This window comes from Podarcis pityusensis, assembly GCF_964106645.2.
Source record: "Podarcis pityusensis genome assembly, chromosome: 1".
In the NCBI taxonomy this organism is placed as follows: domain Eukaryota; kingdom Metazoa; phylum Chordata; class Lepidosauria; order Squamata; family Lacertidae; genus Podarcis; species Podarcis pityusensis.
Window position 1 is genome coordinate 75881698 of NC_138028.1, and position 13658 is coordinate 75895355.

Sequence of the window (13658 nt, forward strand, 5' to 3'; positions counted from 1 at the left end):
AAGCAGAAAAAATGGCAACTGTAGAGCAGACATGCCTAGTGATAACCTATTCAGCTGCTGCAGGCAAGTTATCGCAAAACAGGAAAGCAAGCCCCAGATTCACTTCCTGTTATCCCTTGATAAATACCAGAGGCTGCTAGCCTCTCACTTCTTCTAGTATGGCAGGACTGGGAGGCATCCTGTTCTGGGGTGGCACACGCTCCCTGTGGGGGTGCATCATGACCTGGACATGTTATCAAGTATTCCCAAGAGTAGGTCAACACACCAAAATCCACCAAGAAAGCCAACTGGAGTTAACTAGCAAGGCACAAGCTAAGTAGTTGTGTGAATCAGTTCCTTCTATCAGACTCACGGGAATCAAATGCACTTTTTTCACTTGCGCTGGGAGAAAGTGGGGGTAGAACATCAACTAGGAGGACTGAAAAAGCAAAACAGGGCTTTCAAAGAGTGGAGTGCAGGCCCTCATGAGTACTACAAGAGCATTGTTCCCAAAGGCCACAGCAAAAGGAAGGAGAAAGCAGAAGGAAAGGCTAAGGGTAGCAGAAGGGAATTTTGAGGGAAAGGAAGGAAAAGGTAGAAGGATTAACTACAGCATGAGGCCAAAGCTGCAACCTAAATCATGCCTACTGAGAAGTTAACTACCAAATTATTGCTCTCTGATAAGTGGGGGGGGGGGGGATAAATTAGGATTACAGCCCAACTGATAGAAATATCATGTAATTAAGACCTTCCATCCTCCTTGTCCTCCACCCTTAGCCATCTCCCTTTTAGCAATATAAGGCAAAGCTTTCAATATATATGGGGGTGGGGCAGAAAGACATAAATGCACACTCTTTTTGTGTGTCTTGAAAGCAGCAACAAAATTCTTCAAACTTTTGTGAATGAACAATGGTCCCAAGGAGAAAAACAAAACAAAGCAACAACCCAGGCCTGTAAAATAAAAGAAAAAATGTGCTAGCATTAAACAAAAACAAAAACCCTGGAATGCAATAGTCATAGGAATCCAACAAACACCATATGAGGTAAAAAGAAAGCTGAACAGCAATACTAAACCTACATTTTAAAAATAGAACAGAAAACCATTATTTGAACGCTCACCTTGCAATCAGAGTGTCCTGTTCCATCACTGCAGCAGCAAAAACGTAGAACCAGGTTTTCAAGTGGCTGCCTTGTAGTAAAAGACTGAGTTAAAGGTTGCTGCTTTTGGGGTGTGTGTTTTTTTTGCTGACCCCCTTCCCTTACACCTGTGGAAAGTCCTGCATAATTGCTTGTCCTGAGATCTACTGCTTCAGCTTGGAACACTATCTGCTTGAACAGCCTCAACCTATCCAGGACCTCTTACTTACTATCAATCCCTAGTGGATGCAGGGCTCCCTAGGCCACACCCACACCACAAAAGCTCACCTGACACACATCCAGTATGTAAAAATGTCTTTCCTACACCTGTTGGGGGAGATGGCTTGCTGCCAATATCCACTGCAGCAGCAGCAGCAGCTGTTGCATATTACATGCCCTTTCCCACCACTCCCAGTGTAGCAATGGAGGTAATATGAAAAGACCCATAGCAAGTTCTGCAACTGTAATGTGATTTACTGTAAATTCCTCCTGGCTTTGTTATTTGTATGCTAGGTTTACATGCCAGCAAATCAGATGCTGCTAACCTGCCCTTCCTCAAGGCTCCAGGTAGCCTGTCTGTGAACACTTAAGCCTGCCTGTCCTTAAAAATGAATAAATAATGTAAAACAGCACATCTCCCTTCCTTTTAAAAAATAAAAATAAAAGAAACATATAGCAAAAATGCACTGGGGATAAGGGCAAGGAAGGTAGTTAATCAACTACCAACTACCTACAGCTGCCCTCTAGCTGCAAATTGCAGTATGTACTTGTGTCCCCCCCCCCCCACTCCACCCTGAGCCAGCCAGACACTTCAGTTTGAAAGGTATGCTTGAATTTGATGAGGTGAGGCTAGTCAATTCTGCCTCCAGATCTACTAAGGGCTCCCACCTTAAATGTGGCCTTTAGTAAGGCATCGGCTTGGTACTTACCTGAACTGTATCTTTCTCGAAGGTGCTCCTCCAGTCACAGACGTAAACAAGACACACTGACAGCCAGTATCTTTACTGAATGAATTTATTGTTTTTTTGAACTAAAGTTGCTCACAGTTATTTAACAAGGGATACATCAGAAGGTTCTTCTTTGTCCATTTTGACTGTTAAATAATGTCAGTTTGTGTGTCCACATGTGCGTGTGTGTTTGTGTCTTCAAAGTACAAAATAGGAAGGATAACAAGAGGTATTGCTTTCGTTTATTCTTATGTCTTGTGTAAATAATCCCCTTCCTGCTTGTACTGTATGGGTTTTGCTGTATTACTATTATTATTAGTAGTAGTAGCATTTATTATTCTGTATTGAAATCCCAGCCTTTTGTAGAGGTACAATGTAACAGAAGCATCAAAATCTATACACAAGGGGAGATAAAGGAGGGGAAAGGGGGCTGAGGGTGGTGGAAGGGAAGCCTGGGGGGGAGGGAAGCAGAAGGTGGAGGCAGAAAAGACAACAAAAGCAAAAGAGACTAATTTACATCAATATCATGCAATTAAAACTGCCCCCGAACCTCCCCTCCCTCCGTCTCCAACCATCACCCTTCCTGTGTCCGACATGCACACAGCAATACAAGATAAAATTTCCAGATTAGAAAACAAAGCAAAACAAAGGAACACCTTCCCACTTTTGTGTGTCTCTTTAAAAAAAAAAAAAAAAGGATTTCCCCCTTCAAACCTATGTACAAGAAAAATGGGTCCAAGAAAGGGGGGTGGGGGTGGGGAGAATCCATAAACAACAAAGACAAATGAAATTAAAAAAACAAAAAAACAAAGGGAAGGGAAATAAGAGGGAGAAATCTAACATTATCTTTAAAAAACCTTGCAATACAACATACACTCATAAAAACTCAACAAACAACAATTGAAGGTAATAAGAGAATTGAACACTAATATTAAAATCTACATTTAAAAGATATTGGTCAAGGAGATTTACTCCTGCTGTTTTTTTTCTTCTTCTTTTTTGTCTTTGACACATATGATCATGGTTTTGGAAACCTTTGCATGTGGGCCAGATTGAGTTACACTTGGTGATAGTTGGAGAGAGAAAAAAGACAGAAGCTAAACAAAAAATGGAATATTGGTGAGAGGATGAAGTTAAGTGGTCTTGTCATCATTCTTTTCCCCTCTCCCCAAAAATAAATAGGAATCAGTGTTACCTCTACACAGTAATGAAAGCAGAAGATTTATCTAACAGCTTAAATTTTTAAATATATATTTATATATATGCATTATAAATAATAACCAAGACCTAATAATAACTTAAACACACACAAGGAAGTTCCAGCCCACCCACCCACTTTTGAAAAAAAAATTTATAAAAATATCTTGCAATAGTTTTAGAAGTTTACAGTAGCTTTGTGGTTTTGTTTTTGTTTTTTAACTCGCCCATAGTACTATCTCCTCCATATCTTGCTCCGATGAACTACCAGTGGTTGTACACACACGCTCACCCACACAGGAAGGGGAAGTTTGTTTGTTTTTAACTCTCATTTCATGTTCTTCCTTTGCATTAAAATTAAAAAAAAGAACAACAAACGCACGCAACCCAAATGAATAAATAATTAAATAAATTAAATAACAAATAAATAAACGAAACCAGCAAATAAATAATACTGATATATCAATGCAGCACTAACGACACAATAGTTGCATCCAGATGCACGAGGCAGGAGAGAATTCAGCCGACGGAAGGAAGTCCCAGTGCAGAGGGAAGGAAGGAAGGAACTGAGAGAGAGAGCAGGTTGAGGAGAGAAGCAGCAGCAGCAACGACAGTGGTGGTGTAGGTGGCAAGAGTGCATGGCAGCAGCAGAGATTGTCCTCCAACAGGTGGATTCTTGTCCCTCCTCCTCGCTGCCGGAAGCTGCGTTCCCCCCTAAGTTTCAGTGTTCTTATTTGATTTGACTTCCGTCTTGTAGTTTTTCCCTAAGTTTGTGTTCTGCCCCTCCAGCAGGCTGGGAGGGGGAAAATTTGGAGATTATAAAAACAAAAACACAATTGGAGGGGGCGGGTTGAGGGAGTTGGGTGGTGTGGGAAAAGGATCTGGGGTGGTGAACTTTGAGGACAACTTTCCTGTGGTAAAGCTCCTTAACAAAACATCGCCTGAATATGTCGTGATACCGCCCTCCCGCAGTCTGGATTTGCCAATGGGGAAGTGTGCTGTCAAGGGCAACGATGTCACTCCAGTGACTCCGACTGTGCAATTTTTATAACTGAGCAGTTCTCCAGCGCAGAGCACCGAAAAGAAAAAGTGTGTGTGGTAGGGCGAGGGAAAAAGAGGAGACCCATTTCCTGCAGTGGGAGAGGGGAGGCTGGGAGTCCCCAAACAGAACCAGTCCGTGGACAGTCTTACATCAGTGGCCTTCCGTGAACAAGTGTTCGCAGAGCACAGAAGGTGAAGCTGTTGGCTGACATGTTAACTTTTCGGGATAATTCCTGGTAGCAGAGTGGAAACAAGCGGTGGTGTCAGAAACACAGAGAAAACAGAACAAGGACAAAAGAGGGCAGGGCAGTAAATCAGAAGGTGACTGGGGTGGGGGTAGGAAGTAAAAGAAAAGAGCTCGGAGAAGATAAACAAACCAAAAAACAACAACCCAAGATTTGCCAAACTGGGTTTGTCATCTGTGCTACCTTTTCTTTCTTTTCTCATTGCTTTTGTGTTTTGTTTCAGAGAGATATATTATATCATATAAATATATATATATGTGTGTTTGTGTTTTATATATATAATATATATATATATGTACACAGTCATTCCTTCATACAAAAGTTGTCTATAGACAGTTTTGTACTGTTGTAGCAATATATATACACATCCATCTGTTTTAGAGGCTAGCTTGCTAAAGAATACTCAGTCATTTCCATTTGCGTCTCTCCGTGTGTGTGTGTGTGTGTGTGTGTTTAGTTATTTAGACTGTTTCTTTTTCCTTTTCCTCTTTTTTTATTATTTAAAAATTGCATTTATTTAAGGTTGGTCTTGTAGGCCGAGTGACGAGGCCATCTTTGCCTTCTCTTTGCCAGCGGGGTACTTAGTGTCTCCTCTAGACCCATAGTCATTAGCATCGGAATCGCTCCGCTTGCTGTTTGCGCTATGCTTGGTTGGCGTGCCGGGGGGATGGCTCACCTGCCCGTTCTTCTCGTCTGAAAAAAGTTGTTTAATTACGTCAAAGAAGTTACTCAATGGGCTGCCTGGGTATACAAAACAGAGGAGACAAAAAGAAAACAAAGAAAGCAAGAGAAAGAGAAAAGAGAGAGAGAGAGAGAGAGAGAGAGAGAAAAGAGAGAGAAAAAAGAGAACAAACAAACAAATGAACAATGGGGTTTTAAACGAGAAGAACGTGATGAGCGGTCCAGAGCCACGTGCATGGGTGTATGTGGAGGATGAAGACAATGAGCAGAAGAGGAAGAGCATCAGGATGGGAGCACTGAACTGCCTACGTATATGGAAAGCCTGGGGTCAAGAATGCCACACCTGGTGGTTGGAATCTTGCACTGTATAGCAAAAAGCAGAACTTTTGCCTAGAAGGGCAACTGGCATGCCTGGAGAATGCCATGATGCTGGATAATACTGGGCCTACATGAAACTCCTCTGAAAAAAATGTCCTGAGTGAAGGAATTCAAGAGTAATGCAAAACCACCAAAACTCTGATCCTAAGCATGCTCTCTGGGAAGTCAGTTCTATTGCTTCCAATGGCGTTTTCTTCTAAGCACCTGTGATCAAGTATGTAATCTAAATTATGCCTCGAAGATTCAGTGATACCTCATTTGCCTGATCCGTAGCCACACATGTACTCTTATGATCACACACAGAGCTTCTGCATACACAAGCTGCTCCCTTAACCTCAAGGAGAAGAGATTTGCTTGCACAAAGGAATTAAGCTGCAAATCTACTTTCTCCATTGAATTGAATGGGGGAACCTTTGTGGGCAGTAGAACTGTGTGTGAGCACAGGAGTTCCAGAACTTGTAAAAATACAACTTAGGATCTGTATCTATGATTCTACTCTTCTCCATCATTCCGTTTCTGTGTGATTTGTTCCAAACTTTAGGAATGCTCACTAAACTTTTTATGTCTATTTCTATCATCCGTTGCACACCAATTATGCTACTTACATTAAGTACTTTAGCTAGCATGAATTTTAGCAGCAAAGGAGCATCCCCACCCCCCAAAAGCATGTGAACACTGCCATCAACCTGTGTCAAATGTGCACAGGTGGCATCCCAATCTACAAAGTGTTCATATACCCCTGAACTATGTCTGCTGCTGTTTCCCTAAGGCAGGATTCCATACCGTAGCAGTAATGCCTAAATCCAGTAATCATATGCAACAGACAATTCATGTTTAACATTTCCACAGCAGCTCCATATGCCCCTGTGAGTCAAGGGCCCTGGATTGTCAATCCCCTCCCTGTGCACTCTTCCCACATTATCACTGAATTTAGGGACCAATCCAAACTTTGGCAGCCAACTGCTGGCCTTTGTCGAGTGGTGAGGCCACTGGCACGTCTGCAGCCCTGCCACACATGGCAGCCAGGGTAGGTGAGAGTGAGGACCAGCACAATTGCGGTGCCCGGCTGGAGCTTATGCCTTGATCAGGACTGGATTGAGCCCAGTGCCACTGTGCAACAGCAGTGGGACTGGTTCGGTAGGCAGTGAACCATGGGTCAACTCAGCCTCTCCCCGCTTCTCAAATGCTTGATTTGGGTGCATTTCTTTCTGGCTGCTGCCGGGGGAATTCTGCTTGCAACATTCCCACACATTTGGATGGTAGAAATGGAAGCAGAGCTGTAATGCTTCAGTCACCCTAGTGGTGGCAGCAGACCTCAGTGGAGGGACAATCCAACACACTGCCCAGGCAACAGGGGTCTGCATTGTTCTGCCTGATGTTGCTTATTGTGGTGTGAGATCTGGCCCTAGGAGCCTATGAAACTTATTTAAAATAATAACTAAGATGCATCTTAGCCACCATATATCTCATGTGGCATCCAAAAGAGAGTTACTGCCTCTCTTGAAAATAAGATGAATTCTAGGAAACTACCTAAGATGCATAAGGCTAAATCCGACACAGTGTTAAGTGCATTTAAGCCCACTGATTCCAATGGGTTTATGGGTGCTTAACTCTGTGCTGAATTGTGACAAGAGCGTATAACAACAGTTGCTAGTTACTAGAAACCACTGATGAGTCCATGGGGAATGTAGATGCTGGAAGACTGACAAATCTGGAAACTTCTTCTATTTTGTTTTAGTGAACAAAACGAAGAATTAGATATTGCCTAAGAGAACACTGGATGCAATTGGACAAGTTTTCTGGGACTGATAATTTAAATAAATAAGTATGTCAGTACCCTGCAGAAAACAGAGAAACGAAAATGTTTTACCAGTGCTTGGGATTAATCTGAACAAGGGACCATTTCAACTCAGTCCAATTTTTCTTCCAGGGTACGTCCTGGAAAAGTTAACACCATTTACACCACATCCTGGTGAAGTATCTTGGCGGGTTTGGTTACAATTAATCCACAGTGAAATCCTTGTTAAAATCTTGCTTCTAGCAATCTTCGTGTGATGTGTGAACAGACATACCAAGGATCACTGTATGTGTGCTAGTCATGCATAGCAGCACAATCCGATACATGTCTACTCATGAGTAAACCCCACTAAGTTCAATGGTGCTCATTCCTAAGAAAGTGGTTGTAGGATTGCAGCTTAAGCAACCCAAACTGTGATGTTGAAGTGGCAGCCATGGCACTTAAGATCAAGTCCATTCTGGCTCAAATAGAGTCATCCTGTGTGTGTGTGTGTGTGTGTGTGTGTGTGTGTGTAACCATTGTTTATTTGCATATATTGATTATTTTAAATATCAGTAGATACAAAAATGGCTACCCATTGCACTGAAGTGACCAGACTAGTAGGCAATTCTCTCTCCACTTGCCCTATCCAGCTGGCAACTTGAGCAGAACAACACCAACCGCACTACCAGAAGGACCAAGTTGCAAGGAAAGTGTAACTTAGATACTCTTCACTTCTCATAAGACAGCCTTTCACACTTTTCGCTTTCACAGAAAACAGTCCCTTTCCTTAGGGACTTGCTAGCAAAGTATCAACGTTAGTTTTCAATAGCAAAGACTTGGAAATTTCAGTTTTTAGCAGGCATTTATGTGCAGATCTTCCCCTGGTTTGTGAAAAAGCCACACATCCATTCGCTCTCCTGTATTCCATCTACAACAACAAGGCTTACACTGGCCATAATCCTTCACAAACCTAGTTAAGCACACACAAGACCATTGATTTCAGTGGTCTTCCGTTCACTTAACTCGGTGCTGCAGTCACAGAAATTAAGACATGGTCTGTGACTATATAGGCTATATAGGACTGATATAAAAAAGTACAGGGAAAAAGTAGAAAGCAGAGCATCCTCCAGAGGTGCCATGATTAAGAACAACTGAGACACAACTGCCCCACTGTTTCTCCCATGATGCTGGAGCAAAAGGAATAATGGAGAGATAAGATTTCCAGAATTTTGAAGGGAATCAAAAATTTTATCTCCCTCAGATTTAAAGACATAACGATCCAAACCCTGAAATCTTGCACATACGCAAAATGATATGTGTATGACACTTTGTTATATGCTTTGGTCCTCATGCTCACATGTAAACAGGCTTCTGTGTGTGATTGTTTTGTTATTTTGTAAATTCCGCCTCCTCTAACTTTTTTAAAATAGCAAATTTAGTCTTGCATATTATGCAACAGCTTCTTGTGTACACTTTGTCAAAATTTCCAGCTAGAATTACACACACACACACACACACACACACACACACACACAATAGATGTGTGTGTTAATTACTAATTTATAGCAGAAACAAGTTTAAAGACACACATCCCTCTGCACTGATTCTCTGCAAAGTGTCTGTAAGGAATGAATATGGCAGAGTCTTGCTGCATAACGAAACAGCAAAAGAAGGCAGACAGAGGTTGTTGTATGCTTAAGAAAAAAAACCCCCAGCAAAAACCCCCTCACTACTTTCTGGAGATAACTGCATATGTACTACTCAGCCTAACTTTGCATTTTTCTGAAAAGGTCCTGTTCCATGCAGCTGCTAGAGACAGCCACTGGAAGAATGGCGTAACTTCAGAAATAAGTATGAAAATGGTAACAACAATGGTAAAGTTGTGGTTGTACTTCTGCTGTGCATGAAATGGTCGTGCTGGAGTAGTTTGTGAGATAAAATGACATTTCCTTGATCTTTCAAAAAATATTATTTCAAACAAGTACAACATCTGACATACTGAACTGGATGGACTTAATATTAAATATTTTATCAGGAATATTTACTATTCAAATTATTCCAGAGGGTTTTTTTTTGGGGGGGGGGGGATATTGCTTTCACAGTTGCCTTACATACATCTCCTGAATTCTCCTAATTTGCCCTACAAATCTGTGACCCTCCAGATGATGTTGGGACTACAATTCCCATGACCCATGACCATTTGTTTTTATTTTGCAAACTGCCTGGAGAATTTAACTGATGAGTGGCCATATACATTTAAATAAGAATACATGATAGTAATAACGAGGAGCCATGCTGCCTGGGGATGATGGGAGCTGGGAACTCAACAATAACTAGAGAGAGAAAGGTCCCCAAGCCCTCATCTACAGACGTCACTAATCTCTGCTCAGCCTACATTACCAAGGTAGCAGTTTACATCACTTGACAACACGCTAACTCAGCTGCCTGACAGAAGCCCATTTCCTGCTAGCAATTCCCCTAGCACCTGTACATGTCTAGGGAGAAGACCATGCTGCTAGATTCTTCATAATTTCTCTCTCTCCCAAATAGGAGGAGAGGTATTGATTATGCTTGGCTACATTTTTGTGACGTCAGTGCCATCTCCAAATAGATTTCAGCTTCTAGAATTACAATCTAATCTGTAAAGTTATACTCAAAGGAAATTATCTAGGTTTCTGAACTCTCAGAACGTAGCTGTATTATAAATCACCATCATCTCCACCCCGCATCATATCTTTATGGTGGTGATACACATCTATACAGAAACTTTGGGTCACAAGGCAGAAAATAGACCTACATTGGCCAGAATACTAATTCCCATTACAAATGTCTCTCTTCTTCCATAGTCTTCTGCCTTACCAGTAATCAGACATTAGCACAAGAAGCTCAAGAGTCTTGTGAAATAGCATGAGAGAGATTTAAAGCTCATGTACGAACATGATCCTAGAAGAGAAAGAAGAGGAATGCAAGTTTCACCCTTAGATGCCCCTCTGTGGTTAAGTTGGATTCTCACGTGGCTTTGGACCCCATGCCTTCACACGCTAAATGGAACCAGTAAACAAAAAGTGTGAAATAAAGCGCAAAAAAAGAGCTACAAGTGCTGCCGAGAAGGGTAAAAGAACGTGCATGTGTTTTTGAACAATGAGCTGATCAATTTATTCAGGAAGATCAGAGGCAAAAGGAAGTGCAGAAAAAGCAGGCAGAAGAAAGGCAGAAGGAGAATGGATACTGAGCTGTTTTCACAGAGGAATATAGAAGACAACCAGGAACCAAGAACATCAGTACTATTTATGTAAAAATGCAAAGCACTTGGCAAAATTCTTAAAGGAGATTTATACTTTTAATATTATGTATTTTAATCTTAATACAGGGTCTATACTTGTCTAATTCCCCTTTGCATTTTCAAACACTCTCAATCATCTGGGTTGCCCTTCTTTAAAATACAAAGAAGGCTGACCTTTGTCGCTACTATATTAATCAGAATTCTTAGATGGAATATCAATGGGGTCTACGAGAAATCTTTGTGAAAGTATTCCCGGGAGCTGAAAGCAGGAGAACCTGGGATTGATGTATTCAGCACTTTCATTTGTTTTTACCATGGTACCCATGTTGGGAATGAAATAAATGTCCTGTTAGTGGCGGGGCAGGGGGGAGCGGGTAGAGGGAATCAAACTGCTGGCCCTTGGACAATTTTGTCTGCTGATTTGCAAACAACCAGGGGCCAGGTAATCACTGTTGACACTTAACATGAGTTATCTTTCACCACAGAACTTCAAGGATACATGCAATAACCCCCCCCCCCCTTTTTACACAATTTGCTATTCATTAAAGCCCATCTACTGATGCATTAAAGGAAAGGATGAATTGTGTAAAAAAAAAGGGAGGTTATTGCATGTATCCTTGAAGTTCTGTGGTGAAAGATAACTCATGTTAAGTGTCAACAGTGCTTTTTTTCTGGGGGAACACAGGGGTACACATACCCCTAAACATTTTGTGAATCTAAGTTTGGCCTCATTGAGGGGGGCAGCATTTCAATATGAGTAGGAAAATGAGAGTACCCCTAAATATATTTTTTTAGAAAAAAAGCACTGAGTGTCAACCACTGTGAAACTGTCATGTTGGTCACCACAACTAGGTTTTGTAGTGCTGTTCAGTGCAGTGCAGTGCAGTGGAAAAACTCAGTTTATAGGTATTTAGACTCATGTGACACATTAGTCGTGTGTCAGTACACTATGAGTGTAAGTCAATAAAGTTTTACTCAGAGGAGACTCAATGAAAGGAACATGACTAAGTTATGTCCATTCATTTCAATGGGTCCACTCTGGGTAAAACTCAGCTGGCTACCACTCTGTGCATGTGTTTTCCTTCTTCTACATTATAAGATCTTTGAAGCAACACTTGTTTTCTGTTATGCACGCAGAATACTTGTCCGCAAGAGTATACTGTAGCTATGCTGGGGCTGGAACACATTAACAGAATGTGTTTGAATCCCTTTGCTTGAGAAGTTGTAGCCTAGAAACCCAGCTTGGATTACTGGAAAGTCATTGAAATATCAGAATATGTTAGAGAGGAATGCACTCTCTTGAATAAGCTGGTCTGATAACACTAACCAACCTTCTGAATAGAAATGCATAAGGATAAGTAGTTCCAAAGAGCAGAGGATAAAAAGAATCATAGCTACAAGGATCAGTTTATGAGAAAACGGAAGTGATGGATGTTGCCTGAGTATCAGATAAGGAGGCAAATACTTGGATACAAAGGAAGTGCCAAAGTCCCAAGGAAGCAGATTAATACCAGCCAATTCATGAATGTAGCAGAGATGCTACTTAAGGCCACAAGGAAAGCACTGCAACCGAATGTAGTCCAAAACAGAAGTTTCAAAGTATGAAAGAAGACAGTATCCAGATGGAGAGTGTAATAGACACTAGTTCTAAATATATTCACCATTTGTTAGGAAGCTATTGTGGCACAGCAAGATCAATGTTGCAGGCAACTTTGCCGAAGAAGCCAACATATTTTCTTTTGCTTCGGTCAAGTAAGAGAAATGATGCGCCTGCCTTCCTTTTGATGCCATATACATGGATATATCAAGAGAAAAGATGGTGATGTTATTCAAATTTTGTTTGGAAGTTGATGATGTTAGAAACTTGAATGGGAAGGGTCATGGCTCAGTGGCAGTACAACTGCTTTGCATTCAGAAGGCTCCACATTCAATCTTCAAGGAGATTCCTGTTTGAAACCCTGGAGGCCTGCTGCCAATCAGCATAGACAATACTGAGCTGATAGACCAATGGCCTGACTCAGTATAGGGCAGTTTCCTTTCAGAGGCTCCACCTTACCCTCAAAAATGCAAGTGGAAACCCCTCCTTAACTTTAGCTAAACCCTTAAGGTCATATCTCCCTCTAACAGACCAACACGTTTTTTTTAAAAAAATCACTTGTCCTTGAGGTATTTGGACATAAATAAGATCACAGCAAGAAAATAGTCTATGCTTTTCTCATGAGAAAAGTTTTGCTCACTCTCTGGTTTTGTTCACTGTAAATGCCTGCTCTTAGGAAACATGTCATATTTCACTGAAAAGATGATTGGGGAGGGAGGTGTTGTCAATTTCAAAACAAAACAACCATCCCACAACAGTCCAATTTTTACTTCTGGTATTATTCCTATATCCATAAATTTTCCAGAAACCTCAGTGTATCTCTGTTACCACTCTTTCAGCTCTTCCCTTAAGGCCCCTTATCAGCATTCATTAGTAAGGAATTATAAGCACAAAGAAATGATGCCAAAGTCTGATACACTGTTGGGAGAGCTCAACTCTGACCAGGGCCAACGGGCCTCCTTTATGATGAGAAGTCTTGTGGTGGCCACTGTTTCCATTTCTGGTTTCCCCACCTCACAAATGATGATACAGAGTTAGAAAAGGTATTGAAAAGGGCACATAAAATAATGGCAAGATAGGGACACCTTCCCTAAGAAGAACGGCTAAAGCATTTTGAGTATTCAAACTTAAAATGTCTAGGACAGGAGAGGGAACTTTTTTTGACTCCATGGGCCAGTTCCTTATCAGGATCAGTCTTGTGGGTCAAATGTGACAGGCGGATGGGATCACCCACCTGTCAATTTTGTGATAATAACCATGATTGAGAGAGTGGGCAGCCACACTCACCTGTTAAAATCCCTTGCTGGAGAGCTGTTAAAATGCAGGGCAGGGGAGGTGCTTTGGAAAGCAGTTTGGCAGTTTAGCCCCTGCTCAGCATGCACCTCTCAGGGAA

At 41.5% G+C, this 13658-nt stretch overlaps 1 protein-coding gene across 16 annotated transcripts in view; it reads right to left on the bottom strand.

Moving 5' to 3' along the window:
- Positions 1 to 2112: 2112 nt before the first annotated feature.
- BRSK2 (BR serine/threonine kinase 2) overlaps positions 2113 to 13658 on the bottom strand; it is a 395119-nt gene continuing 383573 nt past the window's right edge. For 6 of the 16 annotated variants that reach the window (XM_080998638.1, XM_080998650.1, XM_080998647.1 and 3 more), the window contains one exon: positions 2113 to 5239. In XM_080998638.1, the coding sequence (XP_080854764.1) occupies positions 5064 to 5239 (176 nt within the window). In that variant the 3' untranslated portion in view covers positions 2113 to 5063. Of the gene's footprint in view, positions 5288 to 13658 lie in introns of all 16 variants that reach the window. The other 10 variants (XM_080998644.1, XM_080998646.1, XM_080998641.1 and 7 more) reach the window with 5 other exon arrangements.